At 39.4% G+C, this 17,664-nt stretch overlaps 1 protein-coding gene across 1 annotated transcript in view; it reads right to left on the reverse strand.

Moving 5' to 3' along the window:
- LOC111155368 (chromodomain helicase DNA binding protein 7) overlaps positions 1–17,664 on the reverse strand; it is a 193,872-nt gene that overhangs the window by 57,861 nt on the left and 118,347 nt on the right. The window contains exons 4-7 of the mRNA XM_022515513.1: positions 17,420–17,561; positions 11,702–11,839; positions 10,583–10,648; positions 4,456–4,511 (exon numbers count right to left, since the gene is read on the reverse strand). Coding sequence (XP_022371221.1) covers positions 4,456–4,511; positions 10,583–10,648; positions 11,702–11,839; positions 17,420–17,561 — 402 coding nt within the window. The remainder of the gene's footprint in view (positions 1–4,455; positions 4,512–10,582; positions 10,649–11,701; positions 11,840–17,419; positions 17,562–17,664) is intronic.

Here is a 17,664-nt window from a genome sequence, read left to right on the forward strand (position 1 = left end):
GGTACAGGGCTCCTGGGTGGAGCACCCGATTCTTGATTTCAGCCCAGGTCAGGATCTCAGGATTATGAGATCAAGCCCAGTGCAGTGCCTGCTTGAGATTCTCTCTCTCCCTCTGCCCTGCCCCTGCTCACTCTCTTTAAAAAAAAAAAAAAAAAAAAAAAAAAAGGTACAAATATGTTTCCAAATAAATATGTAAATTTAGTACATGATAAGGGTTACATCTCAAATCACCAGGATAAAGATGGACTTTTCAGTAATGGTGTTAGAACAATATTTGGGAAAATATAAAATTGGAACAAGTATTATTATACTTTATACCATACCCAAAATAAACACCAAGTGGATGATTAAGCCCCTATATACAGAAAATGAGACCATGCAGGTACCAGAGGAAAACATGGCAAATTCCTCTTTAAGCTGGTGGTAGGGAAAAGCTTTCTAGCTATGGCTCAAGAGCAATATCCAATAAGAGAAAAGACTAATAAATGTAACTACAAAAAAAATTAATTTACAGTGCAATAAAAACAAAAAGTCAAAGGACCACTGAAACTGGGAAAGCACAGTTGCAACACAGAACACAGAAAAAGGACGAAAGCACAACAGAAAAGTGGGCAGAAGACATGAACATGCAACTGATAAAAGAAAATACAAAAATGGTCATTAAACTTACAAAAAGATATTCTCATTCATAAATTTAAAAAAAAAATCAAAAGCAAAATGCAATTTCTCACAAAAAGTGAAACCACTACACTACGTTGGAAAGGTTGTAGGCAGAGAGGTGGTCTCTTACATCGTCAGTAGGAATGCAGAGGGCCATCCTCTTATGAAAGGGAATGTGGCAATACCTAACAGAACTACATATATTTTCTCCTCTGAATACAGCAACCCCACTCCTAGGAATTCATCCTCAAACTGTGCCTCCAACAATCTGATAATATACAGGCATGAGAATATATGTTATAGCATTGTCTGTAGCTATAAAACATTGGAAGCCATTTACACGCCCACACACACAGGAGACTGGCTGGATGAGCAATGATACAGCCATGCCGCGGAGTACTACACAGCGGTAACAAAGAATGAAGAAGACCTTATGGATCGATATTGAGTAACTTCCAAAATATAGTATTATTAAAAAGCCAAGTGCAAATATCTAGTGATCATTGCTATTTTTGTATGTAAGAAAAAAGGGGAAAATAATATTTTATATGTATAAAATATTTTTATGTATAAATATTTACACACACACACATACATAAAGAGATTATCTGCATGTTCATGCCCAAAAGTACAGAAAGGCTAAATCTGGGATTAATGAGAAGGTAAGTAGGGATTGAGGGATTGAGGGGAAGAGAAAAGGATGTGTCTTTGAGTACCCTTATGTAGAAGTTCTGACTTTTGAACCATGTGAGTATTTTGTGAACTTGAAATAAAGAAAATAAGTAAGATCAACAAGAATGGTGGGTAGTTGAGGCACCTGGGTGGCTCAGTCAGGTTAAGAGTCTGATTTCGGCTCAGGTCATGATCTCAGGGTCCTAGAATTGACCCCTGTGTCTGGTTCCCTGCTCAACGGGGAGTCTGCCTCTCCCTTTCCAAATTCTGGCCTTCCCCCTGCTCATGCTCTCTCTCTCATTCTCAAATAAACATATAAAATCTTGAAAAAAAAAGAAAAAAAAAGAAAAGAAAAAGAATGATGGGGTGCTAAAATGGAATACAGATACAGATAGAAACTAAAGACCAAACTGAGTATCAAATAAATAGCACAGCCACCCTGAAAGGGGCACAAGGGGAGGGGAAGAATTAACCCAAGGAAATTCTGAACCAAGTATTTAGCTTCCAAAAACCCTTTGGCTAAAGCACAAAAAATTCTAAACACTGAATGAACTTTATAGCTGGTAGGCTTCTTTTTCACAAAAAATATGATCTAGTAAATTAGAAAACACTTCCTGTATATTCTAGAACTGACAAATAAACAAATACATTAGAGATAATAAGAACCAGGTGTCTCATGGTTGAAGAAGGGAGTCATTACTATTGGAAGGTGAAAGGACTCAATGAACCCTGTCATGCTGCTGAAATAAAACCAAAACTGGGTGCCTGGGTGGCCCAGCTGTTAAGTGTCTGCCTTTGGCTCAGGTCATGATCCCAGGGTCCTGGGATTGAGCCCCGCATCAGGCTCCCTGCTTGACAGGAGGCCTGTTTCTCCCTCTCCCACCCCCCCATGCTTGTATCCCCTCTCTTGCTGTGTCTCTGTCAAATTTATCTTAAAAAAAATACATAAAACCAAAACTATTGCTATAAAGGCATTGATTTTCATCACTGTTAGGTAAGTAGACACGTAGGTACACAGAAGTTATGTGTGTATGTGTAACAAACATATGTGTGTACATGTAACCTGTATTGCATACACGTGCACGCACACGCATGGACATGTGCAGGGGGCCCACCTAGCCCTCTCCACAGAGAGGCCCCAGGAGCACTGACTCCCCTGCAGTAATGAGCACACCTAGGACTCAGATTGTGGTTTCTAAATGCCATTCTCCAGTAGAAACAACCAAGGCTTTTGCAGAAATGACCTATTCCAGGACTTAAAGAAGTAAATTACAACATGAGTATGGAATATCCTCTGGTGCCAGAGAGTAAGGAAGTGCTCAAAGAAGGATGGGGACAAGGCAAAGGGAAATAGGATCTGGCCTGAAGAGGTTCCCACTCGTCAAACCTGGAATAATGTGAGCAAACAGCGTATCATAAATAATGATATGATAATAATGATGGCCCACTGAATAAAATAAGACTCCGCAAGTCTACAGAGCTACAAAGAAGCAAATTTAGGTCAAATTCTCCCTTACAGCAGGAACCCAACTAATACATTTAGAATGGGTGATAGAATTAGTAAATCACCACTTAGCAACCATTAGCACATTTAAGAGTCTCAAAAATATCTTTCCAGAAGATACTTTTTTAATTACAAAAAGGAAAACAGGAATTCTTTATCCCATTTTGCAATTTTTCTGTAAATCTGAAATTATGTCAAAAATAAAAGGTCAACGGAAACTGTTAATTTTATGGAAATTTTAATTTCCCTTAGAACGCAATACTATCAGACAGAAAAGCTTTTTTTCAGAACTACATGTGCATCATCTCCCGTGACCGACAAAGGATGGCAGGTCTCCCCTGGCCTGGCAGCGGTACCTAGTCACGAACCAGTCAAGCCCCTTAAGCTCCACTTCTACAGGCTGTCCTAGATGGATGCCTACTGATGGTGCCATTTTGTGGGAATCAATACTTAAACTTCTCTGCTCTGTGTTTGATTTGATAAATCTACTAGGGAACTCACCCTGGCTAACTTAGTTATCTCCTCACTGATCCTGACACCTCCCTCAAATGACCCTGCAGGAAGTCATGTCATATGTATCATCTCTACATGTGCACACTCATCTTGCTCTAAGTACAAAATGATGACAACACCCGTCTAATACAGACCAAGCATTTTTTTATTGCTGTATTCTGTATGTCACTGTATGTCACTGCACTCCCCCAATGACACTGGCAAGAGACTTCTGCATCTTCTCACTTGGGAAGGAGTCCTGCTCAGAAGCGCACAACTCTATTAGTTTAGTAACACAGTGCCGGTTGCCACAAGGGAGGGTGACAGAAACCATGGGCCCGATGCTTTCACATTCTAAGAGTAGGGTAAATTTTCTTAGGCTGTTTTGACAGCAACTCCCAGAAGCCTCTCTTTAAATTCTAGAATCTATTAATACGGTACTTGAGGTTCCTTGCCTTGAACATTTTAAATTTAATTTTTACATCATCCATGAAGATTTTTGTCCTTGTTCTGCAATGGTTGCTTAGACTAGAAAAAGGCCGCAAACTTCTTCAGCCAGATGACTACTAAGCCCCACAACCACACTGCCTTTTCAAAATGAGTCTGGTCTTCAGTCTACGGTAAACAACAACAACTCACTGTGTTCTTAATTCAGCTTCCTAAAGGCTATGCATTCGAATTTACTAAACAAAAAGAGACAAACAAAATCACAGCTGACTGCATTTCAAAATGTGAATGATGTCATGATTTTCTAGAGCCCTCCCCTGACAGTAGACATCTCAACTCAAGTGCCTGGCAGAGGAGGAAGAGTCACTCTCAGAGGACACGCAAATATTACTTAACTCACTTTTCTCTTATTGTAGGAGGTTTTATCCCTTCTGAAAAGAATTTCTTGGTTATACATGAAAGCTAGTCAACTTTTATACCAATCACACATTTTCCAGAAAAATCAAATTCATGAAATTTCAAAGACAGAAGAGTTAGTAAGCAATGGCCTCCAAAGCACTAAATAAACCATACCAAAATTCCCACTTCCTGCTTCATTTTTCCAATTACTTTTTAAATCCTTATTTAGAATTTAATTGGGGATCCCGATTAAAAGAAAAAAAAAATCACAGTTTACTTACAAGTTTTTGTATTTCACATAGAATTCCTCAACTTCTACCTCCTCTCCAGAGTCCTTCTGCAACAAAAGAAAATTTTCAGGCACATGCTTAAAACCAACTATCAGAATAATCCAAAAGTAATGATTTACTCCCAAAGGAACACAAAACAGGCAGGACCAAGGCAGCACGGGCCGTTCTTGTGAGGATGAGCACGGTGTGAGCTGAAGGCCGCCAGGGAGATGAGGACTCATGCACTTAGGCCCATGCTGCTACTCGATGGGCTACAGCTCCTACGACATGAATCATTTTAACTCCTCCCTAACCACATGCAGCTTCATTCACAACAACCTGACCCCAAACCTGGCTCTCTGCCAAACCCACAGTGTTAAGTAGACGCCAAGTGTACCATTTTCTCAGGCAGCAGCCAATTAGCAACTGCTCTCCTGAATGCCATATGTATTATTTTTGGCTGCCTCGTGGCAACTTTACATTGTGGGTTTTGTAATGTTTTAAAATATTTAAAAGACATTTATTCCTCCATATAGTTAATAACTCTAAACAAGAAACCATATAAAACTAAACCTTGTTCTTCTGCTGTAATATCAGTGCATCACAATTCACAGTTTTAGTTTTATTCAATGGTACAATTAAAATCTCTCAGACAAGATGTCTCACACACATAGCAGCCAAATAAAATTAACACTCCAACTACTACATTTAGGTAAGGTTAAAATCGTGATACGCATCAGCCGAATCAAGAGTTCGGTGGTAAGATTATCTACACCATCTCCCTTGATCCCACCTACTGCTGTGTATGCAGGAGATACCGCTCAAATGATATTTTAAGTATCTTTTTCAATATTTTTTTCCCTTCTGGTTTTAGGCTGTTAAACAAGTCATAATATGTAATTTTCTCCTGGAACATTGGATCAGATAAATCAGGGATGAAATGTAAACACCACTTACAGAGGTTTAGGGCTTGCTTTTACACTCTTACAAGTGCACCCAAACCTGCCTGGAGGGTCACACTTGGCGAAGCTGCCTCAGAGATGCTGCGGAGAAAATTAAGGCATGCAGGAACATGGCAGAGGACAAACAAAGGAGCAAAGACTTCTAGACTGGATGACAAGCAGGCACAGGATCTGCTCCAAGAGGCTACAGTTTCCCTCGATCCCTAATCTGCAAGCTGCTATCAAAGATTGTGAACTTCAACTTTTCTTTAAAACCCTCACTTTTATCAGTTAAATCTAAATTTTACACTGTTTCTTCCACCTGCGTAGAGATCAGCAATTGGAAGACAGGATATTCAAGTGTGTGGTCAAAGCCCATTCATATCTGGTTCGAACCTAACACCTATCAATGATCATAACCATAAACAGCTTTTTAACCAACATATAGAGAACACCATCAATACCCCAAATGTTCGGTTGTCCAAAATAGGAAAAGAAATGTTTGCCAGATACCCTCAAGAACCAGCATCATAAATCTGGAATCAATTTAGAAATAAGTTCTAGTCAATTCAAGTGACAATCCATCCAGCCCCCACTTTACTTTTTTCGAGCCCCAATGTTACCTCTTCTACTCACACGTTTCAGCAGTCATTTGAAATGTATTATCTCTGCACACAACTGGCTATTCCAGTAGAAAGGCCAAGACAAGTCAGAAGACAACCAGGCTAAAGGGAAAGCCAGGATGAGCCTAGATCTTTTAACACCTGTCATAGCATTATCATGAAATTCAGTCCTAGAATGGAATTCAAACATCTGGTCTACTGTTTTTACTCTTTTGATGCTGATTATATTTCTTTCAATTCAGAAAGGGTGTTTCAAAATTACGTTATCTTTGAAGTAATAAAACAACAACAACAAAATAAACAACAAAACAAAAACACAAGGTTTATTTCCTGATTTCCTTCTTCCCAATCCTTCCTCCTATACTGTCTTTCCCATCACATTCTAAATAGTCTCACCGGCCCATTAATTTCCAAGTGGGCACCAAGGTACACGGGGTCAACTCTGGAACCAGAGGGATAGTTTTCATTCTGTCCGAGTCCTGTTGCCAGAAAGCTCTGACTCACAGCCATCAGCTGTCTGTCCCGGACTTCCATCAATACCCATTTTCTTGTCACGATCAGCTATTCCTCTAGGAGCCTGCCGCGGGAATGCCTAATAAGAGGGTCTAGAACTGTCTGAGGGGCAGCAATTAGGTTCCAAGGCATTCTGTAGTAGCCCCGGGAGCTGGTGTAAAATTCTACCAGGGCCTATTTCTTCTGGATGTCCCAAATTATAAGCCTGTTCTTTGATTATGTGTCCGCCCATACTGGATCACCTTCTTGCCCCTAGAGCTGTAAGTAGAGCTGTTTTGTACCTTTTGTTTCCCATAAATACGCTCTTGCTGACCTCTTCTGCTTTATTAATAGCAAAACAATTAACAAAAGTATGTGAATTCATAAGCCCTCAGGAACACCACTTTAATTATTCACTAAATGGCAGTTTGACCAGCCTCTGGTGATAGTTGGAAACAGCCCCAACAACTACCCCCAAGTCCAACTTTCAGACACTGTCCTATAATGGGCATAACCAATGAATAACTGACTCATAGCACTACTTCTGGACACGCATGCACGCACGTGCACATAAAGAACCGACAGATTTATTTTCTGGACAACTACTATTAAATTTGAGAGCTCTCTAAAGTAATTTTATGTGTTTAATGGAATATTTAACAAAAATGTGTTTATCTCATTAGACTCCAAAGCTAGTCTATGAAAATCCTTATTATTCATATGAAATTTGAAGTTACAAATATATTAAGCTATACTTGTTCCCATCGTTCACAGGAACCAGAAACCTTGACCAGATAATAAATCGACACCTTTGGCCACCTGGATTCTACAACAGCAATCCAGTAAGTGGTAATCCTGCAGCCTAAAATAATGAATGACCTTTCCTAAGCATTCAAAGCTAAACTATAGTGCCAAAAGGGAAAATGCTGTTACATAATTTACAACAGAAAGAGAAAGCACCTTGATATATCAATAAAGCAAAGGTACAAATCATTTCCTCCTCCTGACCCAACTGATTCTACTCTACCAGAGATAGCAAATCATAGTTCACTTACGGAGAAAAGAGGACATAATAAATGCGATGAAGCGTTTTGCCTGCTTTACATACTATTTGTTGTTGTTATTAGTGGGTTCAGCTGAAGAGGCTTAAAACAAATACCCTGGAATTTAAAATTAGCTCTTAAGAAAACATATGGGATAACTTAAAGAAACAAAGAATTCCACGAAATAGAATCAGAATTCACTTTTAAAACTATTTTTGGCCTTCCGATACAAAAAGGATTCGAATCATTATTCCCCAAGGACAGATGGCTCCAAGCAGAAAGGGCTACATGAGGGGCTAAATGTGGAAAACGAAAGAATTAAAACGTTGTACAGTCCAAAAGTCCATTCTTAAATATACCATAAAATTCAAATACAAGAATCAGTGACATCCCTTCCGCTGGATCTCACGCACATGAACGTGAGTTTAGAATGACACACGGGCCTGAGCCATCCCTAGTCAGCACGAGGCGCTGAATCATGGAGACCCTGCCAGATAAGCTCTGCATCTACATGACTCCCTCACAATGGGAAATGATTCTCAGGCTACAACGATGAGGTCAACTGACGTGGAAAACCATCATCTGAGTCCCCACTATGTGTCAGCACCATGGAGGGTACGCTCGGAGAGCTCCCAGCGAGTTTCTGTAGCGCTGCCAGGGGGAGATAAAGGCCCCTTCTCATAGCTACTTCTTTAATTATTCATGGTAAGAGGATGCAGACCAGCAGGCATAGCTAGAAGCCACAGGAAAATCTCAAATTTCCTTTTGTTTCTATTTGCCACACTTTCCTCCAATGTTAATAAAGCTGATAACTAAAGTAACTATTTCAAGAACACTACCAGTCGAAAAAAGTTGGTACCTGCTCATGTTTACAACGTTCAGACGGTTTTTATCACACTTTATGAAATACTAGTCACGTACAAGCATGACGCGTCAATGGGCTCTACATCTCGTCCGTACTTTAAACCACACCTCAAGGCTCCCCTCCCCTTCCGGGGCAATTTCTCTGTTCATCTTTGCCATCCGAAAATTCCCACCTGCTCAACAAATACTCTACCCTCCTATAAAAATCAAGTGATTTTTCACCTCCTATGAGAAAACCACCCCGGTTGTCTGTAAATGGTAAAATACCTATTTCCTAACCAAGGATACCTACCTCTCAAGGGTCATGAGAAAAGAAAATGAGTTTTAAAGTGGGCAAAGCAGAAAGAAAAAGCAATGTCCTACATAACCCGCACTCTAGGTAGCTCTGAATAATAGAGCTAATTACAATGTCCACCCCCAAACCTGCCAAGCGTGTCTGCTGAAGCACCATCAACTAGGTGAGAAGCCCTACATCCCATCCAAACCACAGGCTGTTTACTCCAACAAGTCACTTCAATTCTGTGAAGGGGACTGTTCTTTGAAGCATGTCAAGGATTTAAACTTTACTACATATCTACAATTCGCAAATTACCGGTTCCAGAGTCATTAGCAGGACAAAAACACAACCTTTCTAATGAGTTAAACAGCGCTCATTTCTGCTTGAACAGGTGGGAAATTTGGTTGAAATTTCATCATTTAATTTATCAGAGAGGAAGTCGTCACGTTCAAAGAGTCAACAGAAAGCCACTCCAATATACCCCTGCTATCCCCTACGAGTGTATTTGAAAATATCTTGATATGTCATTCTTGATTATTTTCATGTGAACTAGAGTTGCATATTCTGATAAAAATCCACACTCTGATAGCACAATAGAAAAGCAAACCGTACTGCAACAAAGATAAAGAGAAATGCCCTGCTGGTCTAATACCATTTTCAAGGGTCTCCAGACAGTAGCATTTGAAAAGCAAAGGTTCCCTATTTGATAAGCCTGGGGTCTCACGGATTCCTCCACGCCTCCTCTCCCTCAATGGGAAGTTACATTTTGTATACATCTCACATTTTAAAAAAAAAAAAAAAAAAAAAAAAAAGAAAGAAAGGCTGATTTTCCACCACCCTGGAAAGCAAATATGAATAAAGAATGGCATCTGACAATGATTCAAGCTGAAAGACAGATGCCCTGTATGTAAAGGCACCATTTTCTCAGGACACCGGAAACAGTATGCCGGAATATGGAGATGCATCTCGATGACTATGCAGTTCTTCAAACAAAATAAAATACTTCCTCCAACTGGGCAGGAGAGAGATGGTTGGGATGAAAGGGGGAGTCTCGATCAGGAGAAGAAAATGCAGTGTTACTGGACTGCTTTGTCACTGAGGATATATGTTCCTCGGTGACAAAGTTATCAGACTCGTGAGAGGTACTTAGAGTTCATCTTTGCAAGACCAACATAAATTTTGACTAATTTTGAAGAAATCGTATTGAAGAAAGTAATATTATCTTTAAAAACTATACTGAAGGGGCACCTGGCTGGCCCGGTCAGTAAGAGCATGCAACTCTTGATCTTGGGGTTGTGAGTTCAAGCCTGATGCTGGGTGTAGAGATTACTTAAAAAAAAAAAAAAAAAAAAAAAGGAATCTTTAAAAAAAAAAAATTACACTGGAAGCGGTTCTGCGTCTCACCTTTACAATGACAAATAAAAGATATTAATGAGTATTTTAACTGGATATGAAGAATGTTATGAAAAGTATGAGAAAACACCTGCTCACTAAAATGATAAACCTGCATCTTGGGGGGGGGGCAGGGGCAGGCAGGGAACTTTCCTAAGGGAGATGAGGGGTAAATTCATGTCTATGATTTTTATGAATATTTTTGAAAAAGGCGACTATGCCTCTAAAAGCCCTATACAGTTCTTTGGTGACGTCTGAGTCTCTTGTCTACTCTAAATGGTGTAATAAAGCACTGACTGAAATTTCCATTTCATTTGGGGCTAAATATCCCCAAAGCTTTATATTTGGCTAGTAAATCAAACAGGATTAGAAATATCACCAAAAGTGTTGTTGTACAATAACGGTTGTTGTACATTAGTGCATTTTTTAAAGGAAATTATAAAGCAAAAAAACAATTTAAGAGCCAGACATACACCATAGGTTTGGATCACTCCAAATGGTGCTTACCTGTTTTTTTACTGAACGACTGCTCATGATTTTTTCTACCACTGGACCTTCTGCATCAACAGATTCCTAAACAAAACAAAACAAAATAAAAAAAAAAAAGTAGAATAAATCAGTCCAAATGGAAATCTTTCATTCCATGCTATAAAAATAAGAAATCATTCCCTTTGCATATCTATCCCCTTTGAATTCTTGCCCTTTAAACCACTGGGTTCAAAGTCGCCAGTGGGAAGAAATATGACTGAAAAGAACAAGATTCTCACTCTCCAGAAAGGCAAAAGGAAGATCTGTGTTTATTACTTCATGATTATGCGGTTTAGTTACGTGGACTGGCGTGGGTCCCTAAAGCCAGAGAACATTCAGAAACTCCAGCCGCCAAGAGAAAATAATCTCCGCAGGACAGCAGTCAAAGGTATAACTTCTCCTCATCTATACCCATGGGGTAAATATACTCATCATTTTGTTATTGTAGGCAGCTTTCATCTATGTTGGTCACATAAAACGTTATATAACAACTTAACATAGCACAGATTACCTAATAAAGTAAAGAACTGCATTTAATATACTTTGCAACGGGTTACCAGTTTGTTAACTGAAGTACAGTAATGGTAACAAAAGGGCATTTAAAAAAAAAAAGATCTTTACAATAATCAATCCTACGTTACTACCCATATTTGATACAAACTATTTTATCCATCATTTACATGGCACAGAAAATAAAGTATGCCCTGCTGGGTACTACAAGGCAGTAATTTCATAAAGGGGTTCCGACGGTGCCTAACAGCAGGAGACAAGCTTGAGTGGTTTATTAAAGTCCCCGAAGCTGCAGCCCTGAATTCTTCAGAGGTAAATTCACCCTCCTTGCATCCTAGCTCTGACTCTTCCTCAGCACAGACCATTAATTCTCCAAAACTGTGTCAAATTACATATCATAGGCTTATACAGAAATAAGTTTCAGCAAGCAGGGCTTTCTAAAAGGTACTGCTGCACAAGCACGGCCCCACAGCACGTCAGCCAACAGTAGCTGAATGTTCTCCGGCTCAGAATCCCAGGCTTCCAGCTAGGAGCTCTCCGGTCCACCTTCTCCAAGGCACGTGAGAACCACATGGGAGGGCCGCTGACCTGCTGCTCCGACTGAGAGGTGTTGGAGGGGGAGTCTCTCCCAGCAGCGTCCGCATCATCTGCCTCCTCATCGGAAATCTTGAACTCCAAATCTTCCGTGTATCGCTTTCTCTTCACCTGCCTGCTGGAACGTCTCTTCTAAAACAAAAACAAAAACAAACAAACAAACCCAACAGAGCAGGTTTAAAAAGCCATCACTGATGCTCTTTATAACTTTTCAGATGGTACGATATACATGTACATTTTTTTTAATTAATCTTGAAGAAAAGCTGATGAATTTAAGCCTGTACGTTGCCTAAGAAACCAGAGTGGCAGTGAACATGACGGAGATGGGGGAAGTCTGGAGTCAGCCACGGGGGACTGGGCGAGGCTGGGCTGCTTCCAGCTACCAGACCTTCAGCTGGGGACTATAAGCAACCACATAACTGATTCTTTACTTTTGTGGCACATCGCTCAGAAGTGAAAACAGTACAGAAGCTGGATGACAGCTACATAGGAATTCCTTTTACTATTCTCTCTGCTTCTGTATGTTTTTTAAAATTTTTCCTCTAATAAAAGGTCTGCAAAAGTGAAGGCATTAGAAGATAACCTGCAAATTATAAAGTTCCACATAAATACTGAAATAGTACTTCAGAGGGCCATTTAAATAAAAGGTCTGCATTTTAATTTTGGCAATAGTCTGAAATTTTTTGAAGAGATGAAGTACTGAATGGCAGAAGTAATAATGAATGACTACGAAAAGTAATTTTACTTTTTTTGGTTAATTTTTTTTTTTTTTACCACACTGATGAAAATGTGAAATCCTGGTAATAGCTATTACTATTACCTATTACTAATAGGTATTAGTAAGATTATTGGCAAAATAGGTCCCCTCCCACCCCACGATCAAGAGAACCCACTCCACCTCTGCAGGACAGTGTGGTCATGGCTATCAAAATTTAAAACATGCCCACCCTTTGACCTAGCAATGACGCTTCTAGTCAGGTACGTAACATATCTTCGGAATGGCTGCAAGATACCACAATTGTTTTTTAGACCTAAACTTTTAGATCTTCAGAAGAGCTGCAGGATAAATTGTAAAATAAAAAGAAAAGCAAGTCACATAATAAGAAGTAGCTTATAATTCTATTTAAGATCTCTTCGTGTGGCTCATCAATACATAAACTCAAGACAAGGACACTGAATGTTTTGTGTACTTTTCTATGACTCAGTGCACATTTCCTTAAAAAAAAAATTGAACGTGTATGTTTACATTTTCAATCACACAAAAAAAATCTGAAAAGACACATAACAAATTATTAGCAGCTATCAATTCTAGGGAGTGAAGTGAATGGAGCAGGAGGAGTTTTACACTTTTTGTTCAAAATAATCCTGTATTGTTAGATCTTTCTGATGAAGAATTAGTTTTGTGAGTTAATGAAAAATGGGGAGGAATAACTTTTCATTAATATGTGTATTTGATAAAAGCTAACATAACTATAAAATGACATGTGTAAGTTTTAAATCACTGTTAAGTGTAAGATTATGGCTTGTAGATGAGTTTAGGAAGCACACCGAATGAATAAAAATACTGAGAAAAGTAACACTAGTGAACCTTTTACTAAGAACTACAAAATAAAACTTTAAAAAAATTTTTTTTAAATTTATTTATTTATTTATTTGACAGACAGGATCACAAGTAGGCAGAGAGGCAGGCAGAGAGAGAGAAGGAAGCAGGCTCCCTGTTGAGCAGAGAGCCGGATGCGGAGCTCAATCCCAGAACCCTGGGATCATGACCTGCGCCAAAGGCAGAGGCTTTAACCCACTAAGCCACCCAGGAGCCCCCAAAATAAAACTTTTTAAAGAGACTCATGAATTGTAACGTTGGTCAGTTAGGCAGAAAGGCAAGTCACCCCACCATGCAGAACAGAGGAGGAATAAGCAAGGACATTCGTGGCTCAAGTCAGGACCAAGGAAGCCTAGCACCTTGCCTCAAAGGGTAAGACAGTTTTGTTTTTGTTTTGTTTTGTTTTTTAATGTTTCTGCTCTCTCTGCTCTCAAGAGGGACTGTGAGGCAGCTCACAGTGCCAACTCGATATAATATGACCATCAGATGAGTTGTTGGAGACTATGAGCACTTAGTCCTAACACAGTTGTGACTGCAGAGGGGCAAAGCACCTTTCTGACTCAAGGTTTGTGGGATAACCTTTCAGTAACAGACTTCCTAGCAGCTTAGACCAGCAGCAGTAGTAACATGGACCAGAGGTCCTCCTCTGAACCTCCTTGTCAGCCCCGCCTGGAACCAATTCCAGGTTGGGGAGGCGGAACCTCCCCCTGCCCCCGCAAAAGTCAGCAGGGGTTCTGCCATCTGTGACCCTTCCCCACACCACCAAGGCAGTTTGAACTTGTGGGCCCTCAAAATGAGCGCTGAGTGTCTGAATTAGCCCAGGTTCTCACTATGTGACCTTGGACATGTCTTGTGGACCTCAGTTTCCTGGTCTGCAGAATGGGGTTAATGATAGTTAACTATGTCATAAGTATACTTGAAGATCACATAAAGCAATTTAGATCACACAACAGAATTTACTGACAGCATTTAGAACAGTGCATGGTACATATGAATGTCAAATGAAATCAGTAGGTTTAAAGTCATCATTAACTAGCTCCACCTTTCCAAAAAATAAAAAATCAGAAAGCACTGAGGCTACAAGGTCAGACTATGCTGCACACAGCTTCCCTTCTCTCTTCACAGAGCTGATCTCTCTTCCCAACTCCTGCTCCTGTGCCCAGTTAACCACCCCTTACTTCTCAACTGTCCATTTCTTTTAGATATAAAAGGCTGTTAAGAGGAACAATATTTCAATTTTATAAAATTCAGCATAATATCTGTATTTCATCTAATATATCAATTTAACTAAATTGAAATGGACTGATCTATATTTTCCTCTTGTCGTCCTTAACCTAAGGAGGAATGTGCTACCAGTGATGCACCTGTGATGTTTTATCAGGCTGCCCTGGTTGGGGTCATGTCACAGTACTCGTTCCAGCTTAAGTAACTGAACAGCCTACAGGGAGCCTAAGACAAATCCCCTTTACATTAAATATCACTACTGAAGAAATGTTACAGTACAATAAAACAGGAAGCTTTTTGTTTTCTTGAGCAGAAATTTATGATTGGTGGACGTAACTGTTTTACGTGTGGAAGTTTGTCCTCACATCAACTTGGTATTACAAATCTATGTAGTGGTGATGAGGTCAGTTAGAAGTGGATACAAAGTCACTTCACAGGAGCAAAAAATCCCCAAAATACAATTAGAACTCAATTTTTTTCTGAAAATTTAACATATTATTATGGCTTTCTGCCTTCTAAATAATAACTGATCTTTCACTTACTTGCGGTATCGGAATTCCTTTTACAATTTCCCAACATAAAATTTATTACATAATATGCTTCTATTATGGTCTGTTAAACTATTATGATTTAAAAGATTTTCATGAATTAAGACAAAGCATAAACATTCCATTTTAACCATAACTCAAGGGGCTCCTGGGTGGCTCAGTCAGTTAAGTGTCTGCCTTCAGCTCAGGTCATGATCTCAGGGTCCTGGGATCAAGCCCCACGTTGGGCTCCCTGCTCAATGGGAAGCCTTCTTCTCTCTCTCCTCCCCCCAACGCCCTCCTCATTCTCTCAAATAAATAAAATCTGAAAAAATAAATAAAATAAAATACAATTAAATTAAATTAACCATAACTCAAAACTTCTGAACTGACACTAAAATAATAGGCCAACTTGTTAAACTTGGATTGCTTTAGAAAAGTTGCATATAATTAACATGGCTACACCAAAGAGAAGACTTACACGTGTTTTCAATATCTCTCCACTATAGTACTTTGAGATACAATTTTGAGTTTACATTATATGGCATTTACTAGTTTAAACCAATCGCAGAAACCAAGAACTGTTAGCCCTTTATGCATAGGATACAGGAAGAAACAACAAACAGCAGACAGCATCACTTCCTGTGTCAGGACACAGAGGAAGACCTGCCGTCAAACCCTGTGTGGTTGTTTATATGAGCTACTGAACCTGCAACAGTTATGCACTAGCCAATTAGAAAGGATGCACTGATGTTCCTTTGAACAGACTGGCCTTTTTCTAGAACTGAAATGCAGAAGGAAAAAATGAGTATTTCATAAAGTCTAACTATGTCTCTATAAATACAAACACTTTTAAGAAACAGCAGCGTTATTTGTGAGGAAACAATGGAATTTTCTTGACCTGTGTGAATAAATCTGTTTAATGTTGTCCAAATACTACTGCCATATAGGCCCTAGTTGAAGCAAACATGATGCAGGAAAAAACACCCTTGCGCATAAAAATAAAATTTAAAACCATCCAAATACTTTAGTTTAAAAGTCCCTAAGCAATTAAAAAAAAAAAAAAAAGACATCCACTTACCTTTCCTATCTCTTCAGTGATGTGTAAAAGGAAATTAGAAAATTTACCCAAACGGCCAGAGGCATCACAAGTTAGTTAAAGAATCAAACCAAACCACATTCATTCACACGTACTCTATCTTTCCTCTCCTTTTTGGGCCCTCTTAAGCTTAAGCCATTCCGTGACATTTTAGACATCAGGGAGTTCTACTAAAAAAACAAACAAACGGGGTGCCCTGGCTGGCTCAGCCAGTAGAGCACGTGACTCGTGATCTCAGGATTGTGGGTTTGAGCCTCACATTGGGTGCAAAGATTATTCAAAAACAAAATCTCTTAAACAAACAAAACAAAACCCTAACTTTCTGAAATTCTTTAGGAGAGAGCTACAAATGGCATATTTTTTTCTTTTCTAACTTTTAAGCGGCTTGGTAGATAGTACAGATAGCAAGTACTTTGAGTGGACCAAACACTCAGAAAAAGGCAAGCAGGCGGTTAGGGGCAGACTTCTGATTCAAGCAGGGCTCCTCGGTAACTGCTCCTTGATAACTTAGATGTCATTCACTGAAGTGACATTCTTAGCCATCCCAGTGGAACATACTGGCATGCTTCCAGAGAACGTAACAAGGAAATAATTTTTAACAGTCACGTGGAAGGGCCTCTTACCTTATAGTCCAATCAGTGAAGGCAGTGTGCTACAGGCAAGAATCTAAATTCCAAATGTTTATTTCAGTTTTTCAACTGCTTCCTACAAAATTCTCCAAGAGTCAGGAGAATGTAATACTGAAAAGTTCTGCACCGCTGCCTTCCAGAAAGTCACAAACTTGTTCACAGAAACTTATTACATGACTATAAAGCTCAACTTTGGCCCTCAAATGTCACAAACCTTAAGACAAGCTACAGATTACACGTTGGTTTTTTTAATTCTGCAAAATAAAAGAATTGACAAGCAACCGAACGTCAGAGAAAATGAGAAATGTGAAAGCAGCTTTACACGAACCAATATATCAACAATGTGTTAACACTAATATATACATCAACATCAAAAGGTACATTTACAGAAGTAAATGAAGATCCTCCGTTTTCTTTATCACGGGGTCAAAGATGACAAAACCAAGAAGTCGGGGGTCTAATTTCGTGCTGGCCCCCAGCTCTCACCATTATGGCTCTAGTGTTCCAGATAACAATAAAGCCACCTTTAAAGCAGCTCTATAACAAAGACAGGGGAGGTCTAGTGTACTTGATACGCAGCTAAAGTTACCCATGCTAAATAACCAAGGCTCGGGATCAGAATGATGGTATTACCTGAACACCTGGGTCCTCATCTTCTTCAGGAGGAGGAGATGGTGGGGGCGTTTTGTCTAAGTCTGAATTTTCAGAACCTTCTGTTTTTCCCTTGTTGACCTTTTTCTTCAAAGCACTTGCTTCTGAATCAGGTTTCTTATTACTAGAATTCAAAGTGGATCACTTAGTGTTCACTTTTTAATGAGGTTTTCCACATGTCCCCATGCCTTATATTTCCCGCATTAATATCCCGAAAGTATCAATGA

This window comes from Enhydra lutris, unplaced genomic scaffold (assembly GCF_002288905.1).
Source record: "Enhydra lutris kenyoni isolate GAN:26980312 unplaced genomic scaffold, ASM228890v2 scaffoldscaffold41, whole genome shotgun sequence".
Lineage (NCBI taxonomy): Eukaryota > Metazoa > Chordata > Mammalia > Carnivora > Mustelidae > Enhydra > Enhydra lutris.